Source organism: Mobula birostris, chromosome 3 (assembly GCF_030028105.1).
Source record: "Mobula birostris isolate sMobBir1 chromosome 3, sMobBir1.hap1, whole genome shotgun sequence".
In the NCBI taxonomy this organism is placed as follows: Eukaryota; Metazoa; Chordata; class Chondrichthyes; order Myliobatiformes; family Myliobatidae; genus Mobula; species Mobula birostris.
Genome location: NC_092372.1, coordinates 28918276 through 28935653, shown reverse-complemented (window position 1 = coordinate 28935653; position 17378 = coordinate 28918276). Strand labels below are relative to the sequence as shown.

The following is a 17378-nucleotide window of genomic DNA, read 5'->3' as shown; positions in this document are numbered from 1 at the left end:
GAACAGTTTCTAACTAATATTAGTCATGTGCACTTGGGTGTTGTTAGGCACTACACCATGCTTTGAGTAAACACTTTTCAAGTAGCACCAGTTGAGTGTGTTCGTGTTCAAGCTGTGATTTTTATCACTGGCAGCTGGTGAGAAATATGCAGTAAGACAATTCGGAACTGTTTTTCTCAAGTTTGGAGATGCCAGAAATGGCCAAGAATGAACTTCACTGCGAAGAATTTAAAGGCATCGACAATCATCCTGAATGTTACAATGAAAATGAAGACTTGAAAGATGCAATCATCGAGAGCATTGCATGAAGGCAGCCCATTATCAGCACTAAGTTTTGTCAAATCAACAGAACATGGCAGTATACACAAGATGAATTCCTCTGTCAATAAAATTCAGTCGCTAGGTATACATGGAGAGGTGGTAAATTGGATTAGACATTGGCTCAATGGAAGAAGACAAAGAGTGGTAGTTGAGAATTGCTTCTCTGAGTGGAGGCCTGTGACTAGTGGTGTGCCACAGGGATCAGTGCTGGGTCCATTGTTATTTGTCATCTATATCAATGATCTGGATGATAATGTGGTAAACTGGATCAGCAAATTTGCTGATGATACAAAGATTGGAGGTGTAGTAGACAGTGAGGAAGGTTTTCAGAGCCTGCAGAGGGACTTGGACCAGCTGGAAAAATGGGCTAAAAAATGGCAGATAGAGTTTAATACAGACAAGTGTAAGGTATTGCACATTGGAAGGACAAACCAAGGTAGAACATACAGGGTTAATGGTAAGGCACTGAGGAGTGCAGTGGAACAGAGGGATCTGGGAATACAGATACAAAATTCCCTAAAAGTGGCATCACAGGTAGATAGGGTCGTAAAGAGAACTTTTGGTATCAGAGCTGGAATGTTATGATGAGGTTGTATAAGGCATTGGTGAGGCCGAATCTGGAGTATTGTGTTCAGTTTTGGTCACCAAATTACAGGAAGGATATAAATAAGGTTGAAAGAGTGCAGAAAAGGTTTACAAGGATGTTGCCAGGACTTGAGAAACTCAGTTACAGAGAAAGGTTGAATAGGTTAGGACTTTATTCCCTGGAGCGTAGAAGAATGAGGGGAGATTTGATAGAGGTATATAAAATTATGATGGGTATAGATAGAGTGAATGCAAGCAGGCTTTTTCCACTGAGGCAAGGGGAGGAAAAAACCAGAGGGCATGGGTTAAGGGTGAGGGGGTAAAAGTTTAAAGGGAACATTAGGGAGGGCTTCTTCACACAGAGAGTGGTGGGAGTATGGAATGAGCTGCCAGACGAGGTGGTAAATGCAGGTTCTTTTTTAACATTTAAGAATAGATTGGACAGATACATGGATGGGAGGTGTATGGAGGGATATGGTCCGTGTGCAGGTCAGTGGGACTAGGCAGAAAATAGTTCGGCACAGCCAAGAAGGGCCAAAAGGCCTGTTTCTGTGCTGTAGTTTCTATGGTTTCTATGGTTTAATAACTATTAGGAACTAGTACAGTTTTGTAGTAACATTGATAGTGTTCTATTTGGTAGTGGGCACCATAGTAGTGTAGGAGTTAGCACAAAGCTATTACAGCTTGGGGTGTCAGAGCTCAGAATTCAATACTGGTGTCCTCTATAAGGAGTCTGTATGTCTTCCCTGTGGAATGCGTGTGTTTTTCCTAGCTGCTCCGCTTTCCTCCCACAGTCCAAACACATACTGGGTAGGTTAATTGGTCTTTGCAAACTGTCCCAAAACTAGGTTGGGGTTAAGTCAGGATTGTCGGGGGTTGCTGGGGTGGCTCTGCTCGAAGGGCTGCAAAGGCCTACTCCATGCTATCGCTAAATAAATAAATTTGTTCTATATTGCATTAAATTACATTTGTCACTCAGTTAAATGGTAGTTTATCTCTTTTTTTTTTACCTTTTTAACTGCTTCCATGAAACTTCGGCTAATTGGGCCAAAATGTATTGGTCCCAATGTATCCCAATTAACTGGAATCCACTGTATAGAAACCATTTATTCTAAATTTGATTTTTCACATCCTCACAGGAATGTGGAAAAGTTGATAGATAGGGATGACTCCGAAATAACCTTTTTGAAAAACCTACTGAAGACATAATACTTGCATGCAGGTCTCAGGTAAATACTTGCAAATCCCTTGTACATGTTATCAGACTGTTGGACAGACCCCTTGTGCAATAGGATGGGCTCTTGGTCTCATAATCTACTTCGTTATGATCTTGCACTTCATCATTTAGCTGCGCTAAACTTTTGTGGTAGCTTTCACATTTTATTCTGCATTGTTATCATGTTATCTTATTCAACCTCAATGCACTGTGTAATGAACTGATCTGTATGCAAGACAAGCTTTTCACTGTATCTTAGTACATGTGACAATAATAAGCCAACACATCTTTAGTTTACCAGCCTCTTCAGTGTGTGCAGCTGCTTGATATTCTTCTTCCAGTTTACAATTAGCCTGTCTTTAAAATAGTATTGCACAATTCCACAGGCTCAGCTGATGTCAGCTAATTCTGTGCAGACTGGAATTATAGTCAAGGTTTTGTTTGCCTGTTCAGCTCATTAATACTACTTGTCCATTCATCAATGTCTGCAGGACTGCTCTTGTTGGCTGGGTGCTACAGCTTTTTCTACTTCTGCTCAGAAGTTCCTAATCAAATTTAAACTTGATTTGATTATCTAACTGCTTAGTTTGCCTACAGCGAATGAACAGGTCCAGATTATCCAAAGTCTGCCCATGAATCAAAGTTTGCAGCTGCAACCAATGGACCACCAGACCTCCAACTAAGTTCTGCGAGATGGGTGGCAGGCAAACAGCATGTCATTCAGTTGTTGGTGCTGAGGAGGCTACAAGACCTGCCTACGTTCATATTGACAATTGGTCTTTCCCAAAGAAAGCCTCAAAGTTGTTAACACAAGAGATTCTGCAAATGCTGGAAATCTAGAGCAATGCACACAAAATGCTGGAGGAACTCAGCAGGTCAGGCAACATCAATGGAAATGAATAAACAGTCGATGCTTTGGGCCGAGACCCTTCATCAGGACCGGAAAAGAAGGCAAAGATGCCAGAATTTAAAAAAAAGGTGGTGGAGGGAGGGAAGGAGGACAAAGCTCGAAGTTGTTCTTGGGGTAGAGAATAGTTTCAAGGTTATTGTAAAATAAGTGCCACTTAATTGCACCATCAACAATAGTTTCCTTCACTTGACAATATTAAAAAAAAAATCGGGTGGTAATTAGATTGGATATTAGACTAATTGTATTGTTGCACAGTAGTACAATCATCTGGTTTACATCATTTAGATTTCCACACTGTGGCATTTTCAGACATTATTCCCTCAATTTTACCAGAAATCACCACACATGAAAGACTGACATAATGCTATAGAAAAACATCTGCAAAACTCTAGATCTGAAATGAAGGAAGACAGCGACAGAAATGGATCAGGTCTCAGAGCCTATGTTGGGTCATAGAGGACATACAAGTTCAGTGGACTTCAAATATATCGTGGTTACCACAAGCTGTGTGGACGTACCAGAGTAAAGCTCTTAGGTGATGCTGCCCAACGTTTGATATTTGTAAGGCTCCACTCCTGAATCACTTCTTTTGTTTTCTCATCCACACGCATGACACTTTCTTTGGTAATTCCCAGCAAGCGAGGTACAAGTTTGTTCTTCCCTTTCATTTTTTCCTAAAAAAATATTATATTCTATTTTAAAGAATAAACAGAGATAACAACCCCATCTTTTATTGCTGCTGTCAATCATTTTAAAACATGCAACAAAATTTATAGGAAAAGTCTGAACAAAGACGCAGGTAAACCTGAGAGAGAAATAAGTGTAATAGGGACCGTGTCCACCAAGCTCTTGAACCAAAAAGGGGATAACCACTCAACTTCACTTGCTCTATCATTGAAAAGTTCCCACAACCAATGGGGTCACTTTCAAGGGCTCTTCATCTCACGTTCTCAACATTTATGCTAATTTAATTATTATTATTTCTTCTCTTTGTATTTGTACAGTTGTCTTCTGCACGCTGGTTGAACCCCTTAGTTGGGCAGTCTTTCATTGATTCAGTTATGAATATTATTCTACAGATTTATTGAGTATTCCCACAAGGAAATGAATCTCAGGGCTGTATGTAGTCACTCACACACACACACATTATATATATATAGACATATATAGACATATACCTACTTTTTTTTATATATATACACACACACACACACACACACACATATAATGCACACACATACGTACATACATATATACACACACTTTGATAATAAATTTAGTTTGAACTTTGAACAAAAAACTCAACAAACTAAAGTATGCAATCTAAATACATTCACAATCTTGGAGGTGTGGTGGGTAGAAAAGTCTTGCAATGCAGGATAATAACAAAATTCTTAGCTCTGGGCCGATACGCACTGGTGTTAAGAAGACTAAGTGGGGGTGGGAATCTCATTGAACCAATTAAATATTGAAAGGCCGAGACAGAGAGGATGTGGAGAGGATGTTTACTGCCGTGGTACAGTTTTAGACCAAAGGGAACAGCCTCAGAACAGAAAGACATCCCTTTACAACAAAGATGAGGAGGAATTTCTTTAGCCAGAGGCTGGTGAATCTGTGGAATTCATGTACAGCTGTGGAGGCAAAGTTATTGGGCCTGTTTAAAGCAGATGGTGATTGGTTCTTGATTAGTCAGGCTGTCAAAGGTCACAGGGAGATGGCAGGAGAATGGGATGGAGAGGGTTAATAAATTAAGCATGATGAAATGGCAGCACAGACTAGAAGGGGCAAATGGCCTAATTCTGTTAAGTCTCATGGTATTAAAATATGCAATAGGGCTAGAGTAAAATTCTGACAAATTGGCACCCTTGGGATTTTTTTGGTGTTAATCAACCAGATTTTCTAGACTACCCTCAATTCAACATCTTTTTGAGATATAACACAGTAGTATAATAACTTTTCCAGTGAACCCAGTAAGCTTATAGGGAAGAGGGGTCTCAGCATGTTTAAAGGGAGCACAAAAACCAGGAACCAGGTGAGCAGTACAAAGCAAATTTATTATCCAAATACATACATGTAACATATACAACCTGAGATTCATTTTCTTGTGGGCATGCTCAAAATTGAATAATAACCATAACAGACTCAATGAATGAAAGACTGCACCAAGATGTCAAACCATGAGGATTTCCAAATAAACAAATAGTGGATTTATGGAATTATACTGTATTGATGGAAACACACAATGCCAAAAGCTGTGGTAAAACATTAAAAGCAGAGAAAGCACAGCATTGATACATAGTGAACAACTTCACTTATTGCAAGGGCAAACACCTTTAGGGGTTCCCAACCTTTTCTTCTGCCATGTCCAATACAATTAAGCAAGCTGGGAACCCCTGCCTTAGATAAAGATTTAAAAAAAAAAAAATCACAAGGAGGAAGATTAGGTGAACATTTCCTCTCCCATGTCCATTAGAAGGAAATGCTCATTCAGGAGTAATGCATTAGACACATTAGTCCACCTTAACCATTGCAGGGGTGCATGTTCCAAGAACTGTAGTGAAATGTTTTCCATAATAAATAGTGGAAACCCATCATGTAAATAATTAAATAGATGCTATTTTTTGAGATTATGCAAGTTAGATAGTTTTACTTATTTGGAATAGAGAGCATACAAAACTAGTATGACTCCTTATCACCATTGTAATACCACTTCTAAGTGAGTATGTATCATTTACCTTAACCAAGAAGAAGGATACGCCATATGTCTTCAGGGAACGGGCCAACTTCACATACAACACTTTTGCCTCCATTTCAGACATGTTCCCACAGTTCTTGTGTGTCTGCAGAAAAGTTATATTTATATCATTACACTGTGAGGTCAGCAACTTGCATTTCTAACACAGTTCTTATTGATAAAATGGGTCCAAATCAGCGCACACTGAGCAGTAAGGAAAGATGGACAGGGAAAGGATGCCATTGTTAGCGATAACAACAATAGAGAAATGGACAGTTGACAAGTCCTGCTGCTGCTAAAAATGGAGTCAAGGTACAATTCCAGAGGAGATTATCAAAGGGATAAGGGACAGGGAACAGGGAGCTTGAAACAAAGGCATGCACCTTGGAGTCAGTTCACTGGAGCAAGTAGTGACCACAATTGTTTATATCATAGCTCAAGGTTAATGAAACTTTCCAAGGCACTTAAAGGAGGTACTGGAGAAAATTTGTTACTAGACCACACAATTAGGCATCAAGACAGGTAACAGGTTGATGTTATTAAGCATCTTTGAACAGGAGATTTAGGAATTTCAAATCTTAGAGGAATGGCAGGTGATAGCTATTAATGCTGCAAGGATTAAAACTGGAAGTTTTTAAAACAAGTTAGCATTGGAAAAGGGCAGTGCTTTAAAAGGTCTGTAGGTCCATAAAAAGTGACACAAATAGTCGTAGCTGGCAGAGTAAAGCCAAACAATGACTTTGAATGAGAGATGGGATTCTACAGTAGAGGCAACATCAGAGAAGAAGTCAAAATTAGATCTGAACAGTGTTGGCTGAAATGTTAACTTAGAATGGAACAAATTCTAGCCTGAAAACATCAAATCTAGAGGAATCAAAAGCTTGGAAGAAGGTTTCAGTAGGACATGTGCTGAAGTAGGGCAAATACAGGGAAGGATACAGAAGGAAAAGGCAACCTTAAAAATGCAGTCAAAAATGTGGTCAAAAAGAAGTTGGGTGGCAATGGCTCACTGAACGAAGTTAGGTAGGACAACTGGATTGGAGGGGGATTCACAATTAGGGTTTAGGCTTTTAACAACAGAAATAGGTTTGGTGACAGAATATTTAAAAGCTGGGAGAACACCACCTGAGGACTAATTAATGACAGTTATCCAGGATAGGATTAACCAAACAGGTTTCATTGACAAGTCTGGCTTGGAAAAGGCACGCAAGAAACTGTATCTAGATAACTGTGTGATATTAGTTCTAGGAAAGCAAGGAGCACTTGAAGGGTTGGATTCCAGTAAGCCACAGGGAATGGAGGAAGCCAATGGAAATTTCGCAGCATACAGCCTTAATTATTGTGACAAAACAAACATCCTTGTGCCAAAGAACTATTCTATTTCTAAACACAAGAGATTCTGCAGATGCTGGAATCCAAAGCAACACACACAAAATGCCGGAGAAACTCAGCAGGTCAGGCGGGATCCATGGAAATGAATAAACAGTCCACATTACAGGCCGAGACCCTTGTTCAGGATTGGAAAGCAAAGGGAAGACGCCAGAATTGAACGGTGGAAGGGAGGGGAAGGAGGACAGCTAGAAGGTGATAGGAAAAACCAGGTGGGTGGGAAAGGTAAAGGGCTGGAGATGAAGGAATCTGATAGGAGACGAGAGCAGACCATAGGAGAAAGGAGAGGAGGAGGGGATAGGCAGGTAAGGAGAAAAGGTAAGAGGCCAGAGTGGGGAGGATTTTATTTAAACTAGAAGAAATCTATTTTCATGCCATCAGGTTTGAGACTACCCAGACAGAAGAAAAGGTGTTGCTCTTCCACTACCCTGAGGGTGGCCTCATTATGGCACAAGAGGCCATGGCCTGACATGTGGCATGGGAATCGGAATTAAAATGTTGGCCCACCAGGAAGTTCTTCTTTTAGCAGCTGGAGCAGAGGTCCTTGACAAAGAGGTCCCCCAATTTACAATGGGTCTCACCAATGTAGAGTAGGCCACACTGGGAGCACAGGCTTCAAGAGACGACCCCAGCAAATTCGCAGGTGAAGTGTTGTCTCACCTGAAAAGACTGTTTGGGGCCCTGAATGGAGGTGAGGAAGGAGGTGAATGGGCAGGTGCAGCACTTTGGCTGCTTGCAGGGGTAAGTGCTGGGAGGGAGAAATGGACAAGAGAATCACAGAGGAAGAGATCCCTGTGGAAAGCGGGAAGTGGGGGAGGTAAAGATGTATTTGGTGGTGGTCTGTTTGGAGATAACACAAGTTGCAGAGGCTCATAATGTGGTAGCTAAGGACAAGAGAAACTATCACTGTTAAGGCAGCGGGAAGATGGGGTGAGCACAGGTGTTGGGGAAATGGAGGAGATGCAAGTGAGGGCAGCATCAATAGCGGAAGAAGTGAAACCTCATTCTATTTCTGTTGTGCAAAAAATTATTGCTGCCCTCTTGATACGAAAATAAAAATTTATTTTGTTATACCTACCATAAATATTCTTTTCTCTCCTTTTTGTTTAATGTACTCCTTTGGCAGAAATTCTTTTAAACTATAAAAGAACAACATTAAATAATGACTTTATAGGAAAGTAACACTTCAAATAATTATCTCACAATGTCTTCTATAAAGTAATTTAGGACTACAAAATATTTACTTATATCCAATTAGATTGAACAGATTCAAAGACTCATGGACATTTATTACCCAAGTATGTATGCAGTGTACCACCTTGAGATTCTTCTTTCCACAGACAGCCACGAAACAAAGAAATACCATGGAACCCATTCAAAGAAAACATCAAACACCCAATGTGCAAAGAAGTAAAAGAGATCATGGAAAATAGCATAAAAAATGAATGAAAAACACAAAATAAAACATCAAACCAGTCCTTCAAAGTCTTTGAATCTTCGAACAACCCAACGTGAATGTCCACCTGCATTGAAAACTGTCAGACATTCTGACCAGTAAAATAAGTTGAGATGCTGAACAATACAGTCTATACAACAACAGTTCCTCAACTTACATCCAATTCTGCAACACAATTCTCATGCAACTGGCACACCTTCCCCTTCTAAATCAACGTGAAACAGCTGAGAATATACTGCAAATGTCAGCTGCAATACATCACAGCATTCAAACACTCAATTTCATAATCAGTTTGTCAAAACAACGTATGAATTAACTTTTTCAAACTTTCATCAACTAAAGAATAAATCTATTGAAAAATGACATTTACTTACTCTAAAAATCCTGGCTTATGCTTCTGCTCATTGTGTGGTCCAAACTGGATCTGACACTGGTATCCTGCAAAATCACAGGCTTTGTCGAAGGATACCGGATGAGAACCATTTAGAATATCATCTCTTGCCTGACATAGGAGCACGAGAAAATAAAAATTCATTGCTAGAAATTAATTATCAGCAGCTAAATCTGACCTAAACAGAATTTTGTAAACTGAGCTTATGCAAGATTTCTTAGTAGCTTTATCCATAATTTATAACCAATTTACTGAAAATCCATTCAGCTCCACATTTTCACACTCCATCTAACCCACTTACTACCATCCAAGTAATTGCATCAACACATCCTTCTACTCTTTTTCTTTATGTACTAGCTTCAGCTTTACCTTGTGTGCTACTAAACTTGTGCCAAGTCACAGGAAAATCTACTTTATGAATAAAGTTTCATTTTTTAAATTCAAACTGGTGCAATTGTGACCACAGTCTTTATATTCCCAAGGTCAAAACACCTCCATGTCCACAATATCAAATTTAGTCAAAATATTTTTTTTAAATGACCTGTCAGCTTATTTCAGTGTTGTGTAGGGCAGAGAGACAGAACCCCAATCTGATCAATCTATTCTGTTAATTATCCCCCCCCTCATTTCTGCTATCATCCCTGCAAATTATTTTTGCGCTCTGACACATCAGTGTTTTTTGTAATAAGGAGACCAGATCCATAGCACTCCAAATATGATCCAAGGCAATATTCCACACATTTAACATTACCTATTTTAAATTCTATTCCTCTGAAAGTATAATGTGCATTTTCCCCAATGACTTTGTTAATCTGAGTGTCTAATTCTGATGATGAGAATCTGTACTACAAGAACTTCTTTTGCCTCAAAACAACTTGAACTTTCCTTTTCCAAGGAATGTTTACTCTCTTTATTTCTTTGACCAATAACCTCTCACACTTGGTTAGTATTAAAAAAATGCTAACATGTACGCGCATCACATATCAACTTTGATTCATCTTACTCAGTCTCAGTATTTGCTACACTCCCACTTCAGTGGCATCAGCAAACTTTGATGGTGTACTTTTTAAGAAGTAAATTAATTCACACAATGAATGTGGCAGACTCAATATTGATACCTTTAGACTATTTCTCTTCTTTATATGGACTTGATAATTGCCTTCAAACCTCATCTCATAGCCAGCTTGCGATCCATGCTAGCACTTGATTGATGACAGAACCTGCATTGATCTTAGTCGTGCCTTTTCGAAGTCCTTGCACATCCCATCCTCTCCATTACCTTGGTCTGCCTTTATCACTTTTAAGGGGAACCTGAGCGGGAACTTCTTCACTCAGAGGGTGGTGAGAATGTGGAACGAACTGCCAGAGGAAGTGGCGGATGTGGGTTTGATTTCAACACTTAAGAGAAGTTTGGACAGGTACATGGATGCGAGGGTTATGGAAGGCTATGGTCTGGGTGCAGGTCACTGAGACTGGGCAAACTAATAGTTCGGCACAGACTAATGGCCGAAAGACCTGTTTCTGCACTGTGGTGTTCTCAGATTCTACTTCAAGTGCCAAGCACCAGCAGTGGACATTGAAGTGCATATTTTAACACAGTTTTAACCCTTTATATTATAAAGTTTATAATACTTACATGGAGGAGAGAGAAAATTGATGCAAATCTGAAGCGTTTAAATATTATTGTTAATTTTGTCATGAAGCATTGGACATTACTCACCATCCTTCACGACCAGACAAGCACAATGATTTAAATAACTCTTGCTCAACTTGTTCATGCCAAAACTTGCCAAAGTACCCTTCAGAGGTTCTAGAACAGAGGTTCCCAAGCTTTTGTATGCCACGGACCCCTACCTTTAACCAAAGGGTCCATGAACCCCAGGTTGGGAACGACTGCTCTAGAAGCTCATTTTGATTTAAAAAAAAATTCCGATAAATATTCTTAATCATCACTTAGACCAGGGGTAGGCAACCTACGGCCTGCAGGCCACATCCAGCCCGTGAAGGTATTTTGACCAGCCCGCAAGCAAATATTGAGACACTCTGCTTATCCGGCCCGCGAGTGATTTTTCCTTATTCTGAGTGTTTCACGCAACCACACTGATGGACATGCATGGCGTCTTGTGACACTGGCCCCAGGTTCCGTTTTGTTCCAAACCAAACACTGGTATATACGAATGACGGGAAGGCAGACTACCTTATTAATACGTATTAGATACTCTCCGTGCACGCGCAGGTTTTCAGATGGGATCGTTCAAATTTGTAAACAGAAAGAGCGTCACTGTGTTTTAACAAATAATCCACACTAAATATCCAGATGTGCTATGATACTTGTTGAATAACTCGCGTTTCGAAATAAAATCAAAGAAAAAAATTCCAATGGCAAGGAGTGCAAAACGCAGGAAGGTAGACTGAGTGCCGAAAAAGCAGTGAAAATGAAGGAAATACCCATGCCAGCTACGAAGTCTCAAAACGTATTGCAGAAAAGATGAAGCCTTTTACAAATGGAGTGTTTGTCAAAGGATGTTTACTGGCAGTGGTGGATATTGTTTGTCCTGAAAAGAAATCTTTATTTGCATCTATCAGCCTGTCAGCAAGAACGATCACAGGGTGATTTGAAGAAATGTCAGGTGTTAAAAGTTGTTTACGGGATGCCTGCAATTAACTGCATTTTTATTTCCCCAATTGCGCTTGATGAGAGTACAGACTTGAGAGACACTGCTCAACTTGCAGTGTTTGTGCGAGGAGTGACCTCAACTTTTCAAATTTTTGATGAGTTTATTCAATTAATTCCTCTGAAGGACACGGTGACTGGAGCAGACATTTTTGAAGCTTTGTTGAAAATGATGTCAGAAATGAAACTTAATGTGTCGAAGCTAATTGGCATCACAACTGATGGGGCACCATCAATGGTGGGACAGAAAAACTAAACGGAGTTCTCTGATTACTAATTGGCATCCTTGGTTAATCTCAAATGATTTTCTAGCATGTGTTATTCATTAATTTGAGGCAAAACATAACTAGATGTATTATTTCAAGTTTTTTATGGCATTTATCTGGCTCATTAATATGCAATCCAGCCCACAGAAGCAAAAAGGTTGCCGAACCCTGATTTAAAGACTATTCATGCCATTTGAAAAAATTACTGCTGGGGTCTAAGGCCACATGAGAAGCTTGCCTGAGCTGAAGGTCAATATGCCTTTTAATCGTATTACAATAATACAAACCTGCACGTAAAGCAAGTTCAGTTGCACAGGGTCTCTTGAGTCTACATTTTGATCTGAATAGAAGAATTTTCTCCTGAGAAGCAAGGTTTCATTTTCATCAACACCTTGCTCTCGCAGTGTTCGTCCATGATCCAACCAGTTCACTGCAGAGGACAAATAGGAGTGTGAAAAGACATGCCTAAGAACGCAAGACATTACCACCATCAAAACTGTTCCCACCTTTCAACTATATAAAAGTCTCACCAACAAAGGTGACTTTACTGGTGTCACTTCTAAAGGCCCTGCGTTTAACACATCTTATCGATGAGTGTAACTAATTTACAAGTCAAGATTATGCTAGATCACCCAGTACAAGAGACTGTATTCTTCTTTTACCCAACGCATATTGTCCAAGTTTAAAAATAAAACAATTAGGACAATAATTGTTCTTTTAATGGGGACATTTAGGATAATGTATGTCCCCTCCACCAGTCTTATAAGCATTGATACCAGGATGTTGATCGTGATCGGCTCAGCTGTAGGGGTATTGCCAAAACTTGCCAAAATACAGTTCAGAGGTTCTAGTAGCTCATTTTAATAAAAGATGATTTGCAATGAATATTTTTTAATCATCAGACTTAGATTATTCATGCCATAAGAAATTACTACTTGTTGTTAAGGTCACAGGAGAATCTTACCTGTAACTGTAAATGTGACACTTAATTCTATTACAAAAACACAAATCTGCACAAAAATTTGTTGCCATAGGCAGCCGTGGAGGCCAAATCATGGGGTATATTTAAGTCAGAGGTTGATAGACTCTTGATTAATCAGGGCATGAAGGGATATTGTGAGAAGGCAGGAGATTGGGGCTGAGAGGGAAAATGGATCAACTATGATGAAATGGCAGAGCAGACTCAATGGACCAAGTGGCCTAATTCTGCTTCTACATCTGATGGTCTTATGGTTAAGGTCCAACAGCTGACCAGATCAAGATCAACATATTACATATTCCTTTTCTACTGCACATTTAGTATTGACTCACCATTAGTAGATGCAAAAAGACAAACTAAATTACAACATACAAACCTTTAAATTACCTTTTCCCCCCTTAAATTATTTGCATATCTGAGCTGACAGTTTAAGTTCCACCATCTAGTTCTGTATTTAGCCAAAATATATTTTTCAAAGATTATATTTTCAATGACAATAAACACAAGCGGCATTGAACCTTTGGAAAACAGGTTAAAACCTTTATAAACATTGAAATAATCTGTTTTAAAAATGTAATTGCTCACAATCATCATCTGTGTGTAATTTTTGCTTAAGTTTTTCCATTTTCTTATCGTCTCTGAGAAGGGTTTTGTCTTTCTTCAGGGTTCCTGTCATTTCCTCTTTCTTTTCTTCAAGAGTTTCGTGTACAAGTGAATACTCATCATGATTTGTGATTCCTTAAAAAAAAAATCACATTGTAATTTCTGTTACTTGTAATTATTACAATTAGCATATTACAATTTTATAAAGGTGACTTGAACACGATTAAATGTTAAATTGAATTTGATTGTCTCTAGTCAGTTAAAAGTTAAAAGTTCAACAAGTTCAAAAGGTGAAAGCAAATTTATTATTAAAATGCATATATGTTACCATATACTACCTTGAGATTCATTTTCTTGCAGGTATTTACAGGGGAAAAAGAAATACCATTGAATTTATGAAAAAAATACATAAACAGACAAAGACAGACCAATGTGCAAAAGACAAACTGTGCCAACAAAACAAAATGCTGAGAACATGTGCTGCAAAGAGTCTTTGAAAATGGGTCTGTAGGTTGTAGAATCAGTTCAGTTTAGTGGTGATTGAATTTATCCATGTTGGTTCAGGAGCCTAATGGTTGTAGGGCAATAACTGCTCCTGAATCTGGTGGTGCTGGATCCAGGGCTTCTGTAGCTCCTGCCCGATGGTACTAACCAGAAAGTTGCATGACATGGATGGTGGGGATCTCTGATAAATCATGCAGCTTTCTTGTGGCAGTGCTCCATGTAAATATACTCAATGGTGTACGTTTATTTATTGAGATGCAGTGTGATATAGGCCCTTGCAGCCCTTCGAACTACGCTGCCCAGCAATCCCCCAAGTTATTCTTGGCCTAATCACGGAACAATTTACAATGACCAACTAACCAACCAACTGGTACGTCTTTGGAATGTGGGAGGAGACCGGAGCACCTGGAGAACATATAAACTCCTTACAGGTAGCGGTACGACTTAATGCACATATGCTTAATACACACAACTCTCACACAATATAGGAGTGATTCCAGAAAACATTTCTTCTCCTTGCCTCATCCAACCCAAAGGGAGCAGGTTCATTAAAACGGCGAAGAATGATAAAAAAAATGTTGCAATATCTACAATAATTTGCAACAATCATAACATTAATAAAGCAATTGGACATGTCCTCAGACAGGAAAGGAGTGGAGAGATGCAAACCTAATGTGGGCAAATAGGAACATCACAGATAAGCTTCACCTTCAACATGGACAAGATGAGCTGATGGGTCCATTCTGTGGTGCACAACTTTCTGACTGACTTGTCCAGAGGGCTTCTCAAATATAGGTACAGTTAACTTTCTGAATGGACATTCTTGAAGTTCTGAAGTAACCCTACATCATACTCCCAAATAAATGGTGGACACGGTATGATCTCGACATCTGCCAAGCTGTGAACAGCATAACGGTAGATGTGCTGCCTCCCAACTCCACTGACTCAGATTCAGTCATCGTCTCCAGTGCCATCTGCATGGAGTCAGCATGGCCTCCCACCTCCCAGATCACATGGGCATGCACGCATAGGGCAAGTGGACAGAAGGCTCCATAATTCCCAACATTCAGGACCACACGGATGGAAAAGATGCATGGAGAGAGAGGAAAAGCACAGCTTTAGAAAAGTTAGAGCGTGTTGATCACATGATGGTTTAATGGTACAAGGCTCATTTACAAAGTCATTAATCACTGGCTGGCCAGCTCACAAAAAGGCACAGAGATGCCCTTAACAAGTATGTGGCAAGCTTCCGAGTCTTTCACTTTGAAGATGTCAAATTGCAAACCTTTAGGAGTTCACTGCTCCAGTTTGACATAAGGGGTGAAGTTTGACATGTCGGAAAGAAGAATAAACCTGCAAATGCATTTTACTCTTACCTATTCTGGCACAGATTGTCATCAGCATATCGCTCACTATTTTTGAGTCATCCACCATGACTGTTTTGATACTTCCATCCAACATTCTAATCTTCAGAGGCCTCTGTTTTCTTTTGTAGTCCAAAGTATCCTGTGATTTAAAAGGAAAAAACTATTTGTATCTCATCACCACAAAGCAATACCTCCTATATTTCATTCTAGATTTTCTTTAGGACCACACACCTCACACTGAAGCTGAACTGATATGCAAAAACAAACCGATTACTCATGTGCCTCATTATCATTTACAAAGCCATGCCAATTGAGCATTTTCAATTAAATAAACAAATTATCTTGTAGTCTGCTCTATCAAACAGATGAATTCTCTCAATTGTGCAAAACATTTTATAACTCAATAAACCAAGTAGCAACAACACTGCAAGCACAACTAATAGAAGAGATCAATCACGGAATTAATCACGGATGAAGAATAAATGGATGAATAAAACAAAAGATGGGGCTCATCTGCCGTAGCTGGCAGCTCATCTAGGAGAAGTAAAACTCTGATCTCAAACCTGCACTGCCTTGTGGCTATATCCACTCATGAGGAAGGCTTCAGCAATAAACCCCAAGGGAGAAATCCAGAGCTAGTGTCCCTAAGGCAGACCTGCATTGAGTTCAATGCTAACTGACAACTCGTGCGACACTGCTGGTATCAAAATGCATCAGACTCTGATGCGTGGAGAGGAAGAGCTTGCTACATGGGCAACAGCTTGCTCTCCTATCGTACTGCCCAGGCTCACATATCTAGACAGCTAGGACACAATATCCAAGGTCAACTCTGACTGATGGAGTTCTTAGAATAAGGAAACAAAATGCAAGCACAACAAAGTGCCAAACTTACCCCATTCCTCAACATATAGTAGTCCAAAGCTTTGCCAGATTCCAACCAGATCCCTTTTTTTGGGTCTTCGTCAGACAAAAATAGTCCATAATCATTGGCTGAAAATCCAAACAAAAAAAAAATTAAAATATGGTTCCATTTTATAAGCAACAGATCAGTCAAGTGCTTTAGATCAACTGTGAACACAACTGCACATGAAATACAATTGTGATGTTGGTAATCCAAGAACACTAATAGTCCAGTGCTTTTATTTAATCCAACTATGCACTTAGTAAACATGTATTTAGAATCATACATCAACAAAAACTTCAGTTTCTTTGCACAATTGATCTAGACAGTACCCAAGTGTTCCTTTTTAATGGTAGTATTAATTGGGCAAATGGAAAATTCTGCGACTTACGCTGTCCTGTCTGTGCTTCAGGGACACGATCGCGAATCATTCGACAGGCATCATAGACCATTGTCGAGGGTTCAAACTGCATTGTTTTGACAGCATTTCCAACTCCAATCTTCAATGATAAGGCAACCATTTTGTTTTCTTTCAATTCACAAACTCAACTGAAAATAAAGCAAAATATAAACTCAACTTTATGTTTTGTTTTCAGAGTCCCAATTTTGCTGAAGCAGATGTCATTATTTCTCTTTCGTAGATTGTTAGAGCTGTGTATCCAATTGTTTTAAAAAGATTAATTAACTAGCTTCCCTTTTATAGAGAAAGCCACCCAAATGACATACATATACCATAAATTGTTTCATCTTTGTGTTATACACAGTAGTATACCTCCTTTGCAAAATTACTGAAACTGAAGATCCCACATTATCAATTCTCATCCAGAATGGACCAGATTGTTCAACCTCCTCTGACTCTCTGGGTGTCTGACCTCTCTCTCGACCCCTGTGTATCCAAGTCTAACAAACCAATCACCTCTGTGGTCTACAGTAATGAACTGCACCAACAGATGAACAGTGATAAAAAGACAGTTATCAAGGTAAGATACTTCACAGGTATGAGTTAATGGCATATTTAAATGTTCTTTTTTCAAAAAATGTGTTTGTAGTTTACGTCCCCCATCTTTATGAAACATCAGCTA

General features: G+C 39.3%; 1 protein-coding gene across 2 annotated transcripts in view; it reads right to left on the bottom strand.

Moving 5' to 3' along the window:
- The window catches only part of tln1 (talin 1), a 237027-nt gene that overhangs the window by 98055 nt on the left and 121594 nt on the right, over positions 1–17378 (bottom strand). For both annotated transcript variants that reach the window (XM_072252383.1, XM_072252384.1), the window contains exons 3-11: positions 16688–16845; positions 16288–16385; positions 15405–15534; positions 13507–13659; positions 12230–12372; positions 8986–9113; positions 8234–8294; positions 5768–5872; positions 3551–3706 (exon numbers count right to left, since the gene is read on the bottom strand). In XM_072252383.1, the coding sequence (XP_072108484.1) occupies positions 3551–3706; positions 5768–5872; positions 8234–8294; positions 8986–9113; positions 12230–12372; positions 13507–13659; positions 15405–15534; positions 16288–16385; positions 16688–16817 (1104 nt within the window). In that variant the 5' untranslated portion in view covers positions 16818–16845. The remainder of the gene's footprint in view (positions 1–3550; positions 3707–5767; positions 5873–8233; positions 8295–8985; positions 9114–12229; positions 12373–13506; positions 13660–15404; positions 15535–16287; positions 16386–16687; positions 16846–17378) is intronic.